This window comes from Ambystoma mexicanum, chromosome 8 (genome assembly GCF_040938575.1).
Source record: "Ambystoma mexicanum isolate Mex_15411 chromosome 8, UKY_AmexF1_1, whole genome shotgun sequence".
Taxonomy (NCBI): domain Eukaryota; kingdom Metazoa; phylum Chordata; class Amphibia; order Caudata; family Ambystomatidae; genus Ambystoma; species Ambystoma mexicanum.
In genome coordinates, this window is record NC_090929.1 from 269,834,889 (window position 1) to 269,854,488 (window position 19,600).

The following is a 19,600-nucleotide window of genomic DNA, read 5'->3' on the forward strand; positions in this document are numbered from 1 at the left end:
ACGGTCACCGGTACTATTACCGGTGACTGTTAACCCTTACCGCCTTCCGTGTAATGATGCCCAAAGACTTCCAAGAAACTAGCAAGCATTTTCACTCAAACCATAACAGAGGAACATTTGTGGTGACCTGCTGGTTGAACAATGCCCACTGCTTGCTGAGTCCACTGATACCCAGGAACCTACTCACTGGTCGTGGCAGATGTTGCACATGCTCTCTTAAAACCTTCCTGACTGACTGGGAACTGCAGATCAAGGACTTACCTTACCCCTGGACGGGTCCTCCAGCAACCAGACCAGTTCTTGATCCTATTTTTCAGCTTTTATCTGTTTTCAAGCTGTTGCAACCTTTTTAAGCCACTGCAAGCACTCAAGGCTGCCTTTGACACTCACCATTTCCTAACCGCTGTCAAGCCATTGAGCCATTGCTCAACTCGACTGTGCTCCAGGCGCTTTTGGCCTGATCGCCACTGAAGAGCCGACTTAACTGATTTGAGACACCAACTTGACCCATCACTTGCCTGGTCTTCACCAAATTTGAGCAGATCATGGCTAAGGGACTGCACCACATTGCTGGACCAACAACCCACTCAAAACGTCTCAACACCAATTCAACCCACTGTAATGCACCTCGAAGCTTGACTTGATGCTGCTGTCCTCCAAGAACAAGCATAGAAGGTATTTGAAGTGGTTCTGTTCCCATGGCCTTCCTAAAGGACCTTGGTGACTAGGCAGACCCCACTTTGTACCTTTTAAAAATACATCATCAGTAAAATTGACATTGATACTGAAATTATTGGCTGTGTGCACGCCTTCAGACACAACATGCCCTCTTTCATTATAAAATCTGCATATTAAGTGTCTTCTCTTACAGGGTTGGGTTTGGGTGCTTTGGATTTGTGTGTTTGTATTAATTAAAGTACCCTATTGCTATAAAACATTGGTTGGACATTCCTTTTTTTTCACACCACAGTACTATTGTTGCTCTACCTGCTTCTGTGCTAGCTCACACCCCTCCTGAAGAGTCGATCCATGCCACCTTACAGAGGCGAAGGAGGTAGACCTGTCGGGCTATGCCTGTTTCACTTTTTTGATTGGGATCGGTTTATCAGCGATATGGCGCTGAGCAAGAGTTTTATCCACTACTCATCCCTGTTCTTCTGCAGAGCCATAGTCATTTCATCACAGCCAGCCCATGCCATGCCGCTGCCTGCCACCCACCACCCTATATCTGCACAGCCCAGAACATGGTCTCATCTTTTACATCCGAGGTCATGTGTGTAGTGGGACAGCTTTTTCCTGCCACCCTCCTTAGAATGAACTGTAGTTCTTTAGTTTTCATCCTTTGTCACAACCAGTGAAGTGGGCAGTGGCAGCAGGGGACTAACTCTACCAGTATACCACAGGGAGGGGGAGGGAGCAGCATACAGTATGGCAATCAGGCTACACTGCTATGTGGAGCTTGAGGTAGCTGCCAGTAAGGCTAGGCTGGCCAGTAACGAACTGAAAGTCTGAAGGTTCTGGGTAATGATCACAATGTATCAGCGGGATACCACAGACAAAACCGCTAACACTGAAGGGGAGAGGTTAGGACTTAGGGAGAAGGAGCCAGGAACCGTTACAAAAATATGTCGCGGGAGACACTGACGATCACAACATCTAATATGCATAAACAAGGCAAAACCGCTGGGTTAGCCCGTGCTTGTTTTTTAGGATATGCAGTGCAAAGAGCGGTGTGAGGACACATCTACTGTTTATGAACCCACTGGCATTAGGCACACTTGGGTAAGACATTCGTACTACACCACAAGCTCATTTGCAGTTGCAATTAAGCAATTAACTCTCAAACGACTAATTAGAAATAACACTTCCAGGATTTAGAGAGTGCAAAGTTTGATATCATTGAATGATAGTTTTGGACGGGCAGGTCGTGGTGGGAATGGCCAAAGGGGTTTGCTTGGCCGTGGACAATCAATGGGTGGATAAAAAGTCCAACAACCCACAAATGCTGTGTGTCCATCCTCACGTCCCAACTCCCTCCTATCAGTACTCCAGTGCAAAAGTTTCCACTGGTAGATAACAGCCTAAACTAAAAATGTTAGGAGGCTGTTTATGAGCAGACCAGGAGAGAGACTTACCTTAATCTGTCCAGTAGCGCTGGGCGGCACATGTGCGAGCCCCCCAGAGACTGTTTGCAGGAGGATACGCCATTATGTCAGGGACGGCTCAGCTGCCCCTGGGCCGTGGCGCTTGTTGGCCCGCCCGGGGACCAGAACAGACGGCCCAGAAACCTTTGCGGGGCAAGCAGCGTGGCAGCGGCTGCCTGGGCCCATAAAGAACAGCCCAGCTAGGATTGTGCCTAGAGGTGGCCCCAACCGGGCTGCCCGGCCGTGTCCTCAAAGACCAGCCTTATGCCCTGCGAGGCAGGCCCTGTCATCATTCCTCCCGGGCTGCGTATGCCAGGAGCAGTCTTGGAGGTGAAGCAGAATGGTGCAGCAGTAGCCCACTCCACACCGGAGGGTGGAGCGGTGAAGAAATGAGTCCTGGGTTGGCTTTGGTGGCCAACCCGAGAGAAGAGAAGAGGCGGTGAGCGTAGCTGCATCCATATAGCAACGGCGATGCTGCTGAAAACAAAATAGCACCAGGATCGCAGTGTTGGTGTCAGGTCGGCCTCCCAGCCCCCGGGGCCCACCCAGTGTAATTAAAACATGCTGCAGAGCGTGGCGGTGGTGTTGGGTGGGCCCCCCAGCTAATGGGATCCACCTAGAATATTGTGATTTCCGCGGGTGTGGCTGTGAAGTATTGGTGGACCCCCAGTGTGCAGGGGACCACCCAGGACTACAAAAAGAGTGCGGGCTGGGTGGGCACCCCATGTGTTGGATGGGGTAACCCTGAAGGGGGAAAAGGGACCAGGGCCCCATTATATCTCAGCAGAGGGGCCCACGCCCAATACACATGGGTCAAATCCCATCCAGAAGGGGCCAAGCCCCATCTACTCATCCAGCATCACCCCGGGAACAGGCCCCCCAGCTTGCAACTAGCACTTCACAGCCCTGCACCCACCCCCATAGCCAGCGCCACAAGGACAGACCTGCAATGCACTGTGAAGGGGTCAGTGACTGCAGCAGTCACCCCATTGTGATATAGTATTTTTGTTTTGTATATATGTTGTGAGTTAATGTATATATGTATGTGTACAGTTATTTTCAGTTAATATTCAGTAGGTTAAATGTTAAGTAGAGGGAATTATGGAGTTGGGGTAATTAGTAGGGGATATGATAAGTAGGGTAAATGTTAAGTATGCTAGAACGTTTAGATGGCCATTATAATAAATAGGGGGCAGAGGGGAGGTACTCTGGCGTGAGGTAGCGGGATAGGTTGGCAGCCTGCCTGAGGCCACCTAGCTAGACGGAATCACCCACATGGACCATTCTCTGGCCTCACACTCCATGTGGGTGGTGCCTAAGGTTAGGAAGGGAAGCAGTTGCAGAACACTCTCCCTAAGGGTCCCTGAGATCCCTCCTAGGAAGGGTGAGCTAACGTAGCCAGTCCCCGCTTAGATGGAGCGCACACCAGGGGAATGCTAGCATAAAGGTTGTAGAGGTTAAAGGTGTTTAATTCAGAAGGGTCCCCACTGGGATCCCTATATAAATGCACTCTAGTGTCTGTGCCCATTAGTCATCTAAGAATTCAGGGTATAGCCCATCTCCTGTTAACAGTGATTTTATTTCAGCAGCTGCAGTGCCTTTCCTTAGCCAGCGGGCTAGGGGTGCGGGATGTGGTATCCATGGGAACTGTCCCTGTTCCAGGGAAGGGACGAGTACACCCTTGCATGGACCAGGGCCAGGAAACAGAGGCTACGCATTCATTCCTCTGACTTTTCCATCACAGCCTTTTCTGTTTCTACCCTTTCCATCTTCACCTGTTACATGTATTTCTTCTTATTTGTATCCTCACCATGTATCATCATCTTGCAATGTCCATGTCTTCCACCTTGTCTTTTAGCTTCACTGCTTTTGTTTCTGTTTTCTTGTCGCTGATTGCTCTCTCCAGTCTTATGATTATGATTGACCTTCCCCTCATCCTTAATCTTGATCCTTCCTTGTAACAGCTTGGTGTTCTCTGTCTCTTCCTCTTCGGTCATTCTCTCCATGTTTTCTTGTTACTTACCCAATGTCCTTCTGGATATCAATATTACCCGTATGCTTTTAATGACCTGTGTCTCCGATTTGGCTTTCCTTGCGTCATTCTCTTACTCTTCACTGTGTGCTCTACTCCTCATACCATCTCCTCATTTCCTTTGGACAGGAGAGTCTTTGAGTTTTGCTGAGGATTTGCTGTCTGGTTTGGGATCATCGTGTGTTGCGGCAGGGAGAAGCCATGGAGATGTCCCTGACACCAATCTCTACTCGATCATTTTCAAGTGCCTGGAACCTGACAGTCTATATAAGTAAGTGGTTTTTTGGAACTTTGTATCAGGGTTCGACACAGTTACTACGTGCAACTGACGCATGCTTACAGATTTGTGATGCAAAAAAAGGGACGTGTTTCTTCTGAAGTAAAGGTGCAGTGAAAGTTGCATACATCTGAAAAGGATGTACTTCAGGAACGTTTCTAAAAGGCACAGGGATGTTTTGGAAAATCTCGGATCAGATGCTTCTGTCCGATTTTAGGGTTACAGTTGCCTTAAGATCATTTTAGAGAGATTCTTACAGTAGTCTAAAGGGCCTTCCGTAGCAGCGATCAGAGAATGTCGTTGAGGAGAAGCTCACATGTGACATCCCGGTTCAAGGGATATAAGCCAATGAGGAGTTAAAGTCCCACCCCACCCCGTTTTATGGCAGACCTCTTTGTGGATTTGTGTTAGGAAAATCTGAGCTATTTCTGTGTGCTAATTCTTCTCCCAAAACAGGCCAGCAGCAGCAACGAGGAAACCACATTTCTTTGTTTTCTTTTTTTATGAAGTGCCACTGGCTTTATTATAAAACCTTCTCACTTTAGTCAGCATTTATAATACAAACACTTGATTCCAAATCTAATTTTTTAATACTAAAATCACATCATTAAAATAAATAATAACTCCTACTATACATACGCTGCCACTGCACTAATTACCAAAGGGTGCACAGAATATATTGCACTCCACAATTGACCCGAGTATAATCGATGTAAGTTTGAAACTAGATTCTGATAGCCCCTGCAGTATTGTTCCCTCAGGGCATAGCACTCTAATAATAGGCGTCTACTGGTCTCAGCCGCCTGGCCGCAACGTCGACACAACCTGCTTTCAGGAGGGAGGCCACATTTCAGGCATTGCCTGGAAGGGGGGCTGACCATGTGATGCCACGTGGCCTACACTCTGCGTGTCCTGAAATGCCCGGACGGCCATCACTATTGCAAACCAACAGCATGATTCGATGCCTAAGGAAATCTCAAACGTGTGCTGTTGTTGAGCAGCAGAAGAGCAGAGGGCATGTTTTTTAAGGAGGGATTAACAGGCTTATCTCATTTGAGGTTATGTGCTCAAGGATGAAACTATGAGTCATTCTATCACTCCCGAGGTGCTGCATGCTCTTCAGTCTTTGGCAGGACGAAAACTGATGCCAACAGGTCTCGAAATGTCTGGATAAACTCTGTGGTGTGGTACTCAGTCCCTTCACTGCACTCCTTGCACTTAGGGAGGCCATTGGGATGTTAGGCAGCAAGTCTGATTGGTCCCTTGGTGTACACTGTTCTGTAGCTGTATGCCTATTCTTTGTGTGTGTATGCATTCACTTGCAGTACATGGCAAGGTGGAAGGCAATACGATCTTTGCAACAGAGAAGTGGCATAAGGCTACTGAAAACCTGTGTGAGAGCAAGGAGCTCTTTAAAGAAATAATTATAATACAAATAATGAGAATAATAACACTGATATTGCTATCAATATAGCAGTATTATGATTGTCATTAGATTGCTATAATAACAATGATACTAATAATACTGTATTGTTACCTTTATCATCTTTATTATTATTATGAGTATTGCTAATAATAATCAGAATAATAATAGCATGGGGTTGTGGGGCAGATAGCTGGGTTGGTGTTTAAACACAGATTAACAGCCCCGAGAATCATTAACAGGAGTGTAGGTTAATGGAGATATTTGGCAAGAAGATTCACAGAGAGAGGAAGATCACTAAGGAAGATGTAATGGGCGACATCTCTAACCGATTCACTGAATGAGAGACATTGGAGAGGATGAAAAGTGCAATGTGCGGTAAACTGCTCTTATATAGCACGCTTCTGCCATTTGTATTGGCCTCACTGCACTTGGCTCTTTAAGAAAAGTGGGGTAGATGATCGTTAGTGGGATAGCAGGGGAGGCAGAGGTGGAGCCTTGGAGTTGATGGGTGCAGGTCGGTCGTTCTTGGGTTCTGAGTGCCTATCTGCTGTCTATGGGTGTGGGGGAAACACTTGGAAGCATGTTATCCATAGAGGAGTGCCCACGATCTGACCTCAAGAACACACCAACTCCCAGAGACAGTTCAAGGGTTTTCATTTGTTTATTCAGCAATGAGCCTAATGCCCGTCCCTCTCTCTCTAACCTAGGAAGAGCCAGTTCCAACTGAACCCAGGCTTCCCTCGATCAGGGACTGGTACTAGAGAAAGCAATCTGTCTTCTAGTGCTTGCCTGAAGGCTAACACATTTTGTCCCTAAGCTTCCTCAGGGAACTATCTACGGGTTCCCATCTGATAGGTTCTCCACAGGAATGACATAAGGTTTGTGTCTTTCCGTCATTCAGGTGTTCACCATTGATGTTCATTCTATGCCCTGCTATTCCTCTCGCTGAGTCTCTCTACAACTCGCCCCCCTCTCTTTCTACTCTCCTTTTCCTCCTACTCCATCCATCATCCATCCTCTCTCTTCCTCACTCTCTCTACTATCTCGCCTATGGTCCTTTTTCCTCTCTCTCCTTACTCCTGCCCTCCACCCCCCAATCTTACTACCACTATTCTTCTCTCTCCACATTACTACTCCTTGGTGCCTGACTACTACTCACCCCTCCCCACACCACTACTACTCCCCCGCCGCTACTACTCTCCGCTTTTCACATCAATGCTAATCTCCCCACTCCACACCAATACCCTCCCTTTATCACGCCACTACTACTCTTCCCTCTCCACACCACTACTACTCCTCCCATCCTTTCACTTCCCCACTCAACTTCTCATTTACTCCCGATTCTCTCCTACCAACCCCTTACTCACATGAACATTCACTTCCTCTCACCAACCAATATCTCACCTTGCACACCGCTTTATAACCCTCCTTTATGCTCTGCTGCACCGTCGTCCTCTCCCTGGTCTCTTGGTCCACCTCTGACTTTGCACAAGCAACCCACAATTTCCTGTCTCCCAGGTCTCACATTTTAATCCCTCCTTCTTTCCATGATTATACATATCCCTGGTGCCCTGGGTCAATCTTTCCCTGTGGCTTCATCCTGGGAGGTGGAACAAAAATAAAAAGACACAAAAGGGTGTCTAAGCCCCTCCCCTTTTCCATGTGCTGGTCAGTCGGAATTTGCAATGGTAACCTGTGGCCTAAAGACTCAAGCTACTCCTAATTTATGAGGCCCACCAAGCCGAAGCATGTTTGGGGATGCTTGTGGTCTCATGCAGAAGGGATGTGAACAAGCAGTTTGGGCTGCACTGCCCCTTTTGTGGTGGGACCAAGCCTGATTTTCATATGGTCTTTCCCCTTTTGTAATGACTTGGCAGGCGAAGAAAGATAACATGGAGGGTTGCCCAGAGCAATGCCAGAGGTTCAGATGAATTCAAAACCTTCCAGCCATCACTTCTTTTGTTTTACTGTAGTCACCCCAAGTGTGATGGGTATGCCCAGACGTGGGTCCCGTGCCTGCTGGGCACTAGAGACCCAAGCTGCTCCTCACAGAGGAGGCCCAGCAAGGCCGAAACATGCTTGGGGATGCTTGTGGTCTCGTGCAGAAGGGATGTGACAAAGCAATTCGGGCTGTACAGTACCTTTTGGCGTGGGACCGACCCTGATTTGCATATGGTATTTCCCCTTTTGTAATGGCTTGACATGTGAAGAACGATGGACTGGAGGGTTGCCCAGAGCAATACCAGAGGTTCCGATTAATTCAAAAACTTCCAGCCATCACTGCTTTTGTGTTGACCTGTGGTGGTCTGTCATGTTTATGTCCCAGTTCATGTGAGGGCCTTTTAGGACTGTAATTCTGCTTGTTTGATTGGGGAGCCATTCTGCAGATCTTCCTCAGATAAACACAATATCCTTGGAGCATTCAGTGTTTGCACAGTCATCCGGTGTTAAATGCTTCTCTGGTTTGCGCAGCTGCCTCTCTTCACTATGTTGCTGGTTGCTGTTTCCAAGTTGGTGGAGCGGTCACTCTCCAAAACGTTTCTGATTACGGTTCACTGGTTTCCAGTCTCTCAGGGTAACTTTGGTTTGGCTGGTGGTTATTGTTTCTCTTACGGGCGGGGCTGGTGGATGTAGTCTTCTGGTGAAATAGAGAAAGACTGGCCGGCATCATGCGAGAAAGGTATTAGGGGATGAACAGTGGTACTGTATACAAGCAAAATTACCCTGCCAGAAGGGACAGGGATTGGTGCCTTCCCAACGGCCACCTTCCCCCTCTGGGAGAGCGTAGTCATGGTTCAATCAGTCTTCCCGTGCTCACAGCAAGGCATGTGGTGACTGCCTGTGAGGAGAGATATGTGTGTGTGATGTCATATGGAAGAAGAACTTGGTGGGGAGTCAGCCAGAGGCTGGGGGAGTAGGGCTAACAAGGCAAAGGAACCTAATATCCTCCCTAGATTCCTGCCACTGGCAGACAGGTTCCATTTCACTTTCTCACAGTGCCACTTTTAGTCTGCCCCCCCTCTCTCTCACCCTCTATCTCTCTCTCCCTATCTGTCTCTTTAATTTTCTCTCTCTCAGGGGTACATAGGAGCCCATGTGCATCAAAGATCTATGACTTTGCAGATGAGGGAAGGGAGTATCCTGAAGGCTGCACTCATTACCATAGGTTACATGCTAAGGGTTATAGGAGGCAAGCACATTTGGTTCAGTAAAACGAATGCTTGAAATAGGAAGACCCTAGACATTGCTCAGTGACCAGTGGGGACATTTGCCCATCAGGGCAACGTCAGTCAGGTAAGCGAACAGCATGTGTTAGTTATTCATCAGGGGGATCAGAGAAGGGAGCAGAATTCCTAATCATTCCTTTGAGAGGTCCACTCATGTGCCCCCCACAAGCCTCAAACTCTTCTCACACAGATCAAACAGCCACAGGCCAAAAATAAATGCAATTTCCCACTAGTCCCTCCTGCCCCCACTCACATGGTGCTGTGATAGCTCCATAATCTAGGATTCAGAATGATGCTGAAACACCTCAGGAGAGTAAAGATAACATTTGGGGTGTTGATTCCTCGAATTGCCCTGTGAAGCGGCTGCAAGAAGGTGAAGAGAAACATGCTGACATTGAAAGAAAGGGTGATCGGTCCAATAACACTGTAATCTTGAAGTAAAGTTTCATTTTCTCTGCCACGTTGCTAGGTAATCCTCTCTGTCCAATCTCCTTGGCAAGCTTTGCCCAGCAGCTAAATAAAGAAACCAGGGAAAAATAGTTATGCAGTATTATTCTCATTTTAAGAGCTGCCCTTTCAGGGATAGGGAACGGCTCTCCGGGATTATCATATGCAGAAGGTGAACGCTATCCCCAATGGGGGCGGGGGCCTTCTAAAGCCAGGAGGGTACTACCTTACCTATTAACAGCTCATCTCACTATCAAGTCTTACTTTTACACAATATGGTATGATTTCTGGGATTAATGTCAGAACATTTTATTTACGTAATTTTGAAACCAGTTGAAAAAGCACAAATCTGTTGGTTGAGGGATAAAGGTTGGAGACACTAGGATGCAAGATTAGCAGATGCATAACTAGTGGGAAAAAGGCCCCAGGGCTGTGGATGCAAGTTGAACAGGGAGAGGGTTGGGGCCAGTTTGAAGAAAGGAAGAAAGGCCCGAGGTAGTGGAAATGCAAGAGGAGTAAAAGGGATGTTGGAACACTCGAGGCTACGTTCATTTGACACATTCTAAATGGCTAGAAAATCTGGATATTATGTGTGTACAGGAAACCTGGCTGTTGGTATGCCCGACTAGATACTTTTGAAAGTGCTTTCAACCTATCTATTAAAAAAGCCAAGTTTAGAGCGATGGCGGGCCTCATGACGCTAGTGAGTAAAAGTTATGGTTACACAATCAGCCAAACACACAATCCTACGCTGTATATTCAGACGACCTTGCTGCAGGCAGAAACTACCACCAAATGAAAAAAGGAACACCTTTACATCATCAACATCTATTGGCAACATAAAGCCAATGGTGGTTCGGTGTTTATTGACCAAATAACAAACATCATAGATGGTATCTATGAAAGGAAAGAGGCTGCTAAAATGTTATGTGGTGACCTAAACATAACTTGCCTTGCCGTAACTTCAAAAAACCAACACAACACCTTAGCCCTGTCTATGACTGCTCAACAATGGTCTACATAGATGGAGTGTAGAAACATGTACATACTTAATGGGAACACTATCGGAGACATAGCGGCAAGACCGACCTGGAAGAGAGCAAACCAGGAGTCTATTTTAGACCATTTTTTATTTCCTCGAGCGTGCACACTCATGTACAGAAGCTACAAGTCAAACATATGTCTGAAAGTGATCATAATTTGGTAACTGTTTCCATTGCTGTTTCAGTCTGGAAAGAGCAAGTGAAATGGTCTCATGACTTAGTTGTCGAATCAAATCGAGTCTGTCTAAGACTTACTGAGGAAGAGATCAAATCGATAAACTCTGTTTTCCAAAATGGAAACTGCCAACTTGAATACCAATATATCTTGGAAAGCTATAAGGAAAAAAACAGGGGCTTAAAAACTGTGATTTTTCAAATACTCACGTGTTTGACCTTGAGGTTCTTCAAAAAAAGCATAAAATGAGAAGCGACGTCAGAGCATGCAGCAAAAATGACGGTTGTGAACACATCTATAAGATCAAAGCTATAAAACAAGCCTATAAAAACTGGCTTAAAACACATATAATCATGATGGTGCAAAGGGATGCTGAAGTAATGCTTTCAAAAATGAAAAACAATAATACACGTGAGTTCTGGTCCCTAATTAATAACTTATCGGGCTCACAAATCGCTCTGCAGGCAAATATGATAACAGAAAACGACTGGGTATCTCACTATTATAAGTCGCTATACACGAAAAAAAGCTCCTTACAAGATCCGCCAATCCCACTATTGAGCGTTGGGACTTGACATTCGCAAAAGAAGACATTCATGAGATAATCAATAAACTAGGCACATCTCGAGCTCCTGGCCCAGATGGGCTCACAAACTTTACTCCTAAAGAAAGCCCCAAAATATGGGCCGACTTTTGTTATGCCTTGTTTAAGAAAATTACCACTGAATGTGCAACACCGAGTCCTGGAAAAACGCAATAATTGTTCCTGTGTTTAAAAAGGGCAATAGGTCAAATCCTAAAGACTATCGACCGATTGCATTGCTCGACATTTTGAATAAAGTTTACGCCACACTGTTGAAAAACAAATTGATAAGATGGAGTGCGAACAACAACCACGTCGGCCAGAGACAAACCAGTTTTATCAAGGGAGTAGGATGCAGTTTCAATTTGTTTATTGTTAACATCTTGAAAATGGAAGGAATAAGTTCTGTGCAGACGATTTACCTAGGAATAATTGACTTGTCACATGCTTTTGATAGCATAGATCGCGAACTGCTATGGGCTAAATTAATTAAGTGGAAGTGTCCCCTGAGTCTTTTTGCGGCGATCAAAGAACTGCACACCAATACGGCCATTAGAATTAGACTCGATCGATCTGGAAAACGTTCTGCCCCAATACAAACGTTATGTGGAGTCAAGCAAGGCTGCCCTCTTGCTGCCATCATCTTCATTTTATTCTTTTCGGACATTGACCAAACAATCAACAGTACTGTATCCTTCTCACCCAAAATCAATGGCTCGCATGCAAGTCACTTGCTCTTTGCCGACAATATAATTTTGTTAGACTTAACACCATTTGTCCTAAGAGAAAATTAAACACCCTTTCAGAGTATGTCAACATGAATGGCCTAAGCATTAATGTAGTTAAATCTGAAATATTAGTGCTTAGGGACATGCAAGGTTTAAAACGAGCTAAGTCGTTGAGCTTCCTCTGGCACATAGGCAAAACACATCTAAAGTCTATAACGCACACGAGGTACCTGGGGATGCAAATGAGCTCTAGCCTGAATGACGCTCCATGGGTCGAAAGCACAAAACAGAAATGTCGACAGCTCGCTAGCCATAGCTAGCAATAGTGTTAAACAAAAAATATGGGAAATACTCATTACTCCCTGTCTTGGCTTTTTTCAAACAAAAAGCGGTTCCAGCCTTGATATACGGAGCAGAATGTGCCCTTGGTTGTCCCTTTGAACTATGGGACACACTGGAAAATATTTTCTGGTCCACAGTACTTGGTCTACCAAGAGGCATTCCGTCAGTATGTATACCATAAGAATTTAGTTTAATTTCCATTAACGCAAGGGTGTGTTGGAACACACTCTCGCTTTATCGGAAAATAACTATGCAAGCCATCTTGCCACAGTATAAGATCCTGGAAAATCCAGGAAGTAAAAACCAGAATTCTGTGTTGGCCCTATGGGTACAACAAAGTAAATCCATACTAGCGGACCTGAACTCTGATATCGATATGCTACACACTAACCTAACTGTGTGAAAAAAAGACTATGGAGAAGAGACTGGTGTGAGACAAGTGACCGCAGAAGGTTGTACACTTTTATGGAAAATGTCCCCTGTGAAAAAAAGAGGCCTAAACGAGATCCATAATGCCTGGAAACTATTTCCTGATTGGAAGAGAAGGTGCCTTTATATGATGTTTCGACTGAACACGTTAAAAACAAGAGAAAAAACATACTTGTGGTCAACAGACAAGGCAGTATCAAATCAATGCTGACTGTGTAATGCCTAAATAAACATTAAAACACTTTCTTTTATTCTGTACAGCGCATAGAGAGGAAAGAAAACTTCATCTTGGTAAACGTATGACATAAAGGCCAACATTAAGCGCCGAAGATTGGTGGCAGATAATGTTTGATGAGTCAGATCGTAAATTAACCATAGCATTAATTTTCTTCTTAGAAGCAATGGTTAAACGCCTAGAAACTCAAGATGAGCTGGGATGAAACCTTTTAACTCTAATTGGCCTAATTAATTTCTGATAATCATGGTAGTCATTCCTGTGCTAAGAGAGTGTTTTCAGCGCCACAAAATTATTTATGTTCCTTGTAATTTTGTTAGGTATTTTTAAGTTTTCCTTTTTTTAAAGTTTTTTGTACTGCATACCAATTTCTTTTCACTTGTTTTAAAAGGTTTGTAAAAACCAAAATAAAAGGGATGTTTGAAGGGATTTGGGGCCATTTGCGTAGAGGCTGAGGGACTGAAGATGCAAAGGGAGCAGTGGGGAGTCTGCGAGAGGGTTGGAGTGGATGGAAAAAGCACAGAGGGGCTGAGTATGAATGGATGACTAAGGGGAGGGTGGGAGACGGTTGGGATGGGTTGAGTTGGAGGAGAAGGGGCTGTGAAGCAGGGGGAGCAGAGTGGAAGTTGGGAGAGGGTTTAGGTCGGTTGAGTAGAGTGAAGAGGTCCAGAGGGTCTGGAGATACAAGGGGTAGAGAGGAGGATGAGAGAGGGTTGGCGCAGGGTTAAGTTTGGGGAGGAAGGCTGGGGGCTGAGGATGCAGGAGGAGCAGAGCATGTACAGCGAGAGAGCTAGAGCTGGGATGAGTGGAGGGCAAAAGACCAGAAGGACTGTGAAAGCAATGCGAGCAGAGGGCGAAGAAGCTTGGTGAGGGTCATGGCTGGCTTGAGTGGTGGGAAGAATCACCAAGGATGTTTAAAGTTTGTGCTGTGATGTGGGGAACTGTACGATGCCTGGTTCTGGGATGACGGTGAAGACTGTTGAGGATTTGCAAAGAGTTTGGGGTGATGGTCGAGGTCTACTAGAAATTCTTTGGTCTGGGACAATGGGGGACGATCATTAAAGTTATATAAAGTATATGGGGTGCTTAATGAACGCATCTTCCATGCATCTAAAGATCCATAGATCAGGAATGCACTAGGTTCTGAACCCCAATGGTTGATGGTGGAGATCAGCCAGCAATGGAACAGGGTTGATTGGGAACATCGCTGAGGAAGCGTGAAGGGACTGGGGTAGTGTAGGTTTCTCATATAGATGCAGAAGGTGTGGATCATGGATGTGATATTGAAGGAATTGTGGTTGTAGGGTGATTAAGTAAATCAGACAAAAAAATTCAGCTATCCAGTGTAATGCATTGTTTGGGGGCAGAAATGATGCATTATTGCCAGTGGAGTTAAATGCACTACAGTCATTAGGGACAAGATCATATTCTGAAAAATTGGTGAAATCAAAGCCCCACATTAGGAGCATCCCTGGAATTCCCTATGTGTTATAGGATACTAAACTAATTTATCTTCAGCTGGTAGATCGAGTTGCTCTTTTGTGTAGTGAAAGAGGAACTCTGTGAGTAAATCATGCTCTTCGCAGAGAACCTGGGAGAATGCCACAGATTTTCAGGGCCTGGGGAGAGATGATACAAGAACAAATAGTTATTTGCAAGAGATCTCCCAGATGATATACAGTGTGTGGAATGATGACACATTTCTCTAGGAGGATCTCCTTTTTGTGGAATGATGGATCCAGGCATCATTGGAGAAGTGTGCAGGGTCTGAAGCAACAGAACATCTCCCTTTAACATTGATAGTTGCTCAGCATGTGGCATGTTTCAGACATTTATGCTAAACCCAGGCAGACGTCACACGTGATTTTCCATGTTAGCCTTATCCACGAGCAACTGTACTGCATCTATACGACTAGGTTCTCTGCGAAGAGCATGATTTACTCACAGAGTACCCATTAATAAGTGCTACATGCACCCTAGTTGGAAAGGGCTTGTGGTAGTCAGTGGCCTGTTTTGTGCCTGTTTTGTGCCTGCAGTTCAACCCCGCGTGATCAGAAGTGGGTCATGAACCCACTGCAGAGCTTTGACGCACTATACTGAAGTAGAGAAGAAAGAATGTCGCTGGATTTCTCTCAGGGCCCCTGCAAGGTTGGCACAGAGCTTACAGGAGTTTTGTAATATCACAGAAAATGAAATTCCGAAGACTTGAATGTATTTTCATTGAAACCTGCCCTATTCGCTTGGCGCGTGAGCCAAGAATGAGCACAGTGTGTACAGTACTTGAAATATTTTCGACATTATAAGATTCTCTTCCAGACCGGATCTCTACAGAGCTGCACTCAGCTTTATGAGGCCATACCTCAGCTTCTGGCTAATTGGCTCACCATGTATGCCAGTAATTCTGAAATGGGTGCCAATATGCCCTGGCTAGTCACCACATGCAGCTACACTGTTTCTTGGGCGAGTGCTTCAGTGCTCAAGAGCACATTAGTTCCTAAGATGTGTCTTCTGTGTCTTGATGCCAAGAGTGCATTTGAGCGCTAGGCGCTTTGCTTGTGAGTGTTTAGGAGAGCATGAGTATTTCACCGTAAAAGAGTGGATGCAAAGCTTGTTTACGTATAAGTGACTCCATCCTGCGCGCAGATGTTTTGGCATATGAGAGTGTGCCGTTGCAGAAGAGTATGTCAGTGAGAGGTGATGGTCCATTCCTAGCTGCATTTTTTTGTACCCATTTTATTTTATTTTTATTTATGAACAAATTCTTCTAATACTTCCACTGGATACAGAGAGTGAGTGAGTGCTTTACAGAAATAACATGTAAAATGACAAAGAAGTCGAAAACGTACAGTACAAAATGAAAAATGAACAACTATATAAAACCTCTAAGACAGGCCTTTCCCACCTGCTGAGGTCTTGACTAATTTCCTGAACCTAAGAACATCTAATTTCGTTGAATGAACGGGGGAGAGCATGCCAGCATGCACCCTATGCACGGGCCCGAGCGAAATGGTGGCAGAAATCAGAAACAGGGTTACTATTGGAGTGAGGCAAGGTACTCTGCAAACGCACAACTGTTTGAATGCACATGTGTGCAGTTATCTACAACAATACAAAGTGTTGCGTCACTTGACGCTTTGATATTGCAACAATTCACTATGTTGCCAGTGTGTTATTCTGTGAGGTGTTCCAATGCAGTGAATTGTTATTGAAAGTGGTATGTAATGACACAGGTATATATGGGGCCATGGGTGAAGCCCAGCCCCTTGCCTTCAGGGGTGTAACCTTAAAGTTACATCTAACCACCTGGGCTCGCATATTTATAAATTCTGAACAATGCTTCACAATTTCACGTAACCCGCTAGTAGCAAAACCAGTGTGCATAACATGTGGCTTGAAAGGCTACAACGTGGCTAGGACACTGCAAAAAGTACTGTTTCCGGCATTTCGACGAAGCCTGCTGGTAGCAGACCAAGTCTAACATAACATGTTGCTTTGCATAGTACAATGTGGCTGGAACATTGCAAAAAATACTGTTGCCTCCAGTATGATACATCTTTACAATATGAACAATCGCTTGTGCTACACCCTCAAGGGAACATTTGCCAAACCCTGTATGTGGCTTATCTAGACCAGACAAGTGAGGTGTGATGTGTCAGGGTACTTCAGACAGTTTAGTGTTGCTTGAACAAGTGTCAATAGAAGGTTAATGGGCCAAAAAACAAGTCAGTCGGTAACCCGCTGGTGCTACATGCCGGTTGCCGCCGGACTGTAACACTGTTTCCAGCACCTGATATCCCAGTGCAACCAGGAAATTACAAGTCCTAGCGGGTCGCGATGTCAGGCGCCGGAAAATGTTTGTCCCCATTCTCGTGGAGGGGAATGGGGACTCAGAAGCACTGGCACTGTTACTAACGGTGGCGGTGCTTCTGTGACAACTGTGCCTACCAGGGCCGTTGCATCTGGCAGGCCAGACATGCCACGCGCAACGGCTTCCGCACGCACTGTTGTAGTCTGCCGGTCCGGGAAGGGTGCTGGTACGTCGTTGCTACCGACACCCTTATTTCTGGATGGGCAGACTTGTAATGAGGCCCAATGCCTTGGAATAGGTTTGCGACATGGTATCATCAAGGTCATTTACCCAATGGTCTGAATTCCATAAAAGGCAATTGGGTTTATAGTGTGACCATTGTGTAATTCAGTTTGTGTTGCCTTGTTTTCAGGTGTGTATAACTGTACCCCTACTATATGATTAGGCTGTTCCACTCAACAGAGGCGTTGCAACCTCTTTTGGCAGTGTCTAGGCGGTATATCCACCTCTGTTCTAACTTGCCAAGTTGCTTGTCTCAGTCCCCCCCACCCCTCCTTTTAGGAGCGAGCATCTGCAGGACAAACCACTTGAGATCTTGATCCATATGCTTTTTTTGTGTGAAATGTTCCACGATTGGTTCCGTCGGGGATTTTGTTCCGTATCCATGAGCGGTGTTCTGAGATGCGCTGTTTGACAGGTCGAATGGTCTTGCCTACATATAGTAATTTACAGGGACACTCAATTATGTAAATGACTATCATGCTATTGCAGATTGTGTGTGTCTTCAAGAGCCAATGGATGTTGCCATGGTGAAGTGTTGTAAATTGACACGCAACACATTGGCCACATTTGTAATGTCCTTGGACTGCTGGACGTTCCCAGATCCTCTTTAGGGACCAGTGTATCAATGTGTTAAATAACAAGGAGAATGGCAAGATCTGTGTGGGACTTTGCAGTAAACCGATGCAGGGAGAGATTCAGAAGAGTTCAGAAGCGTCCTCTATCTTCTTTGACAATGTACTACTAAGAAAGAATGTGAGACATTTCTCTGCTGTGGCTGCTAAACCCCAGAAGGATGTGGTGGTCAATGGGATCAAATGTGGCTGAGAAATCCAGTAGCATCAGACTACCATACCAGCAACATCAGTGTGCATGAGCTGTTGCTGACATTCCTACAAGTCTAATAAAGCACTTTATGTGCCTCTGTTGTGGCTGAAGCCTGATTGCCATTCACCAATTAAATGCTAGTCTTCTACAAATGATCGGATCTTGTTTGTTGCAACCTTTTCTAAGATCTGTGATAGTCAATAGTTGTCACATAGATGGATTTGAGAGTTATGTTTTTTTAAACGGACTGACCCAGGCTTCTTTTATCATATCTGGTATCCTGGTTTCTATGATTAATGGGACCACGTCCTAGGTACAGTCCTTTACACATGCTGAAAGTCAGGAGTCTGCAGGACCAAAAGGTGCGCTTAAGCTTCACCAGAATGTTGGAGATATCATCTTCACTGAAGGGGTGAGAGTAAAAGTTTTTTTTTAACTCAGAGTTAATGACAATAACGATAGGATCCTTAGTGCAAAGCACCTGATTGGCACCGGGTGCATCTCTTACAATTGCTGCTGTCATTCCGCATTTTCATTGCTTGATCAGTGAAGATGGATTATTGCTTCTTGCACAATGGCTTTTGAGAGGATTCACCAGGTTTATTTTATTTGGGTTGAGGGGAGTTGGACAGTTGCTTCAGTAATCAGAACAGTGCTCTGCAGAAGCTATCTGCTATTTGACTCTAAAGTACACATATTTGTTAGCATCAAGAATGGCAGGCTTGTAATTTTTCCAAGCAGTTTTTACAGTGTTTCTGTGAAATGTTGACGGGCTCTTTCCCACACTTTGTTTCTGTACTCATTACCATGGCTCTTAGCAGTAATCCTTGGAGAATCAAGTTTTTAAATATTAAATAATGTGTGTTCTTTAGATTTTTAGAGGGGATCCTTTTGTCAATGATATGATATGATATGATATGGCATTTATAAGGCGCCTATACACAAGTGTTTCAAGGCGCGACGAGGCAAGGGAGGGGAAACATTGGGAAGACAGAAAACGATCCTACTAGGCCAGGTGTCATTCAGATCGTGCAAGTGTAAGGGTAGGGAGAAAGGGAAAAGTGCCTGGGGGAAGGGAGAAGGTAAAGTGCAGTACATGGTATAGAAGAATAAATAAGATAAATAAAAGCAGCCAGATGTTGTCAAGTGCAAGATAAGAGCAGACATAAGTGCTGGTGGGGGGACTGTAGGGATACAGAAAACAGTCCCCAGTTGTGGGGGTTGCCAGGGAGGCAGGGCAGGTGTGCAAAAGGCGGTGCCTGGCCCCAAGATCAGAAAGGGTGGCCAGGTAACCAGCAGTTTCAGCCAGGAATTTCAGCAGGGGAGAGAGGCAGAGAAAGCAGAAGCAAAGAGGAAGGTTTTGAGGTGTTTCCGGAACCGTAGATGGTTCTCCTCAAGTTTCAGGGAGGCAGGAAGGCCGTTCCAGAGGGAGGCCCCTGCCGAAGAGAGAGATCTACCACCAACTCATTGCTTGGAGAAGTGACTGACCCTGAGGGAGTTGGAGCCAGAAGAGCGAAGAGCCCGAGAAGGAAGGTATTTGAGAAGAGAGAGTTGAAGGTACTGCGGCCCAAGGTCCGAGAAGGCCTTGTGGACAATG

At 45.5% G+C, this 19,600-nt stretch overlaps 1 protein-coding gene across 3 annotated transcripts in view; it reads left to right on the plus strand.

Moving 5' to 3' along the window:
• Positions 1-19,600, plus strand: part of ASTN2 (astrotactin 2) — a 3,972,579-nt gene that overhangs the window by 3,538,720 nt on the left and 414,259 nt on the right. For all 3 annotated transcript variants that reach the window (XM_069609664.1, XM_069609663.1, XM_069609665.1), the window contains one exon: positions 4,306-4,447. In XM_069609664.1, coding sequence (XP_069465765.1) covers positions 4,306-4,447 — 142 coding nt within the window. The remainder of the gene's footprint in view (positions 1-4,305; positions 4,448-19,600) is intronic.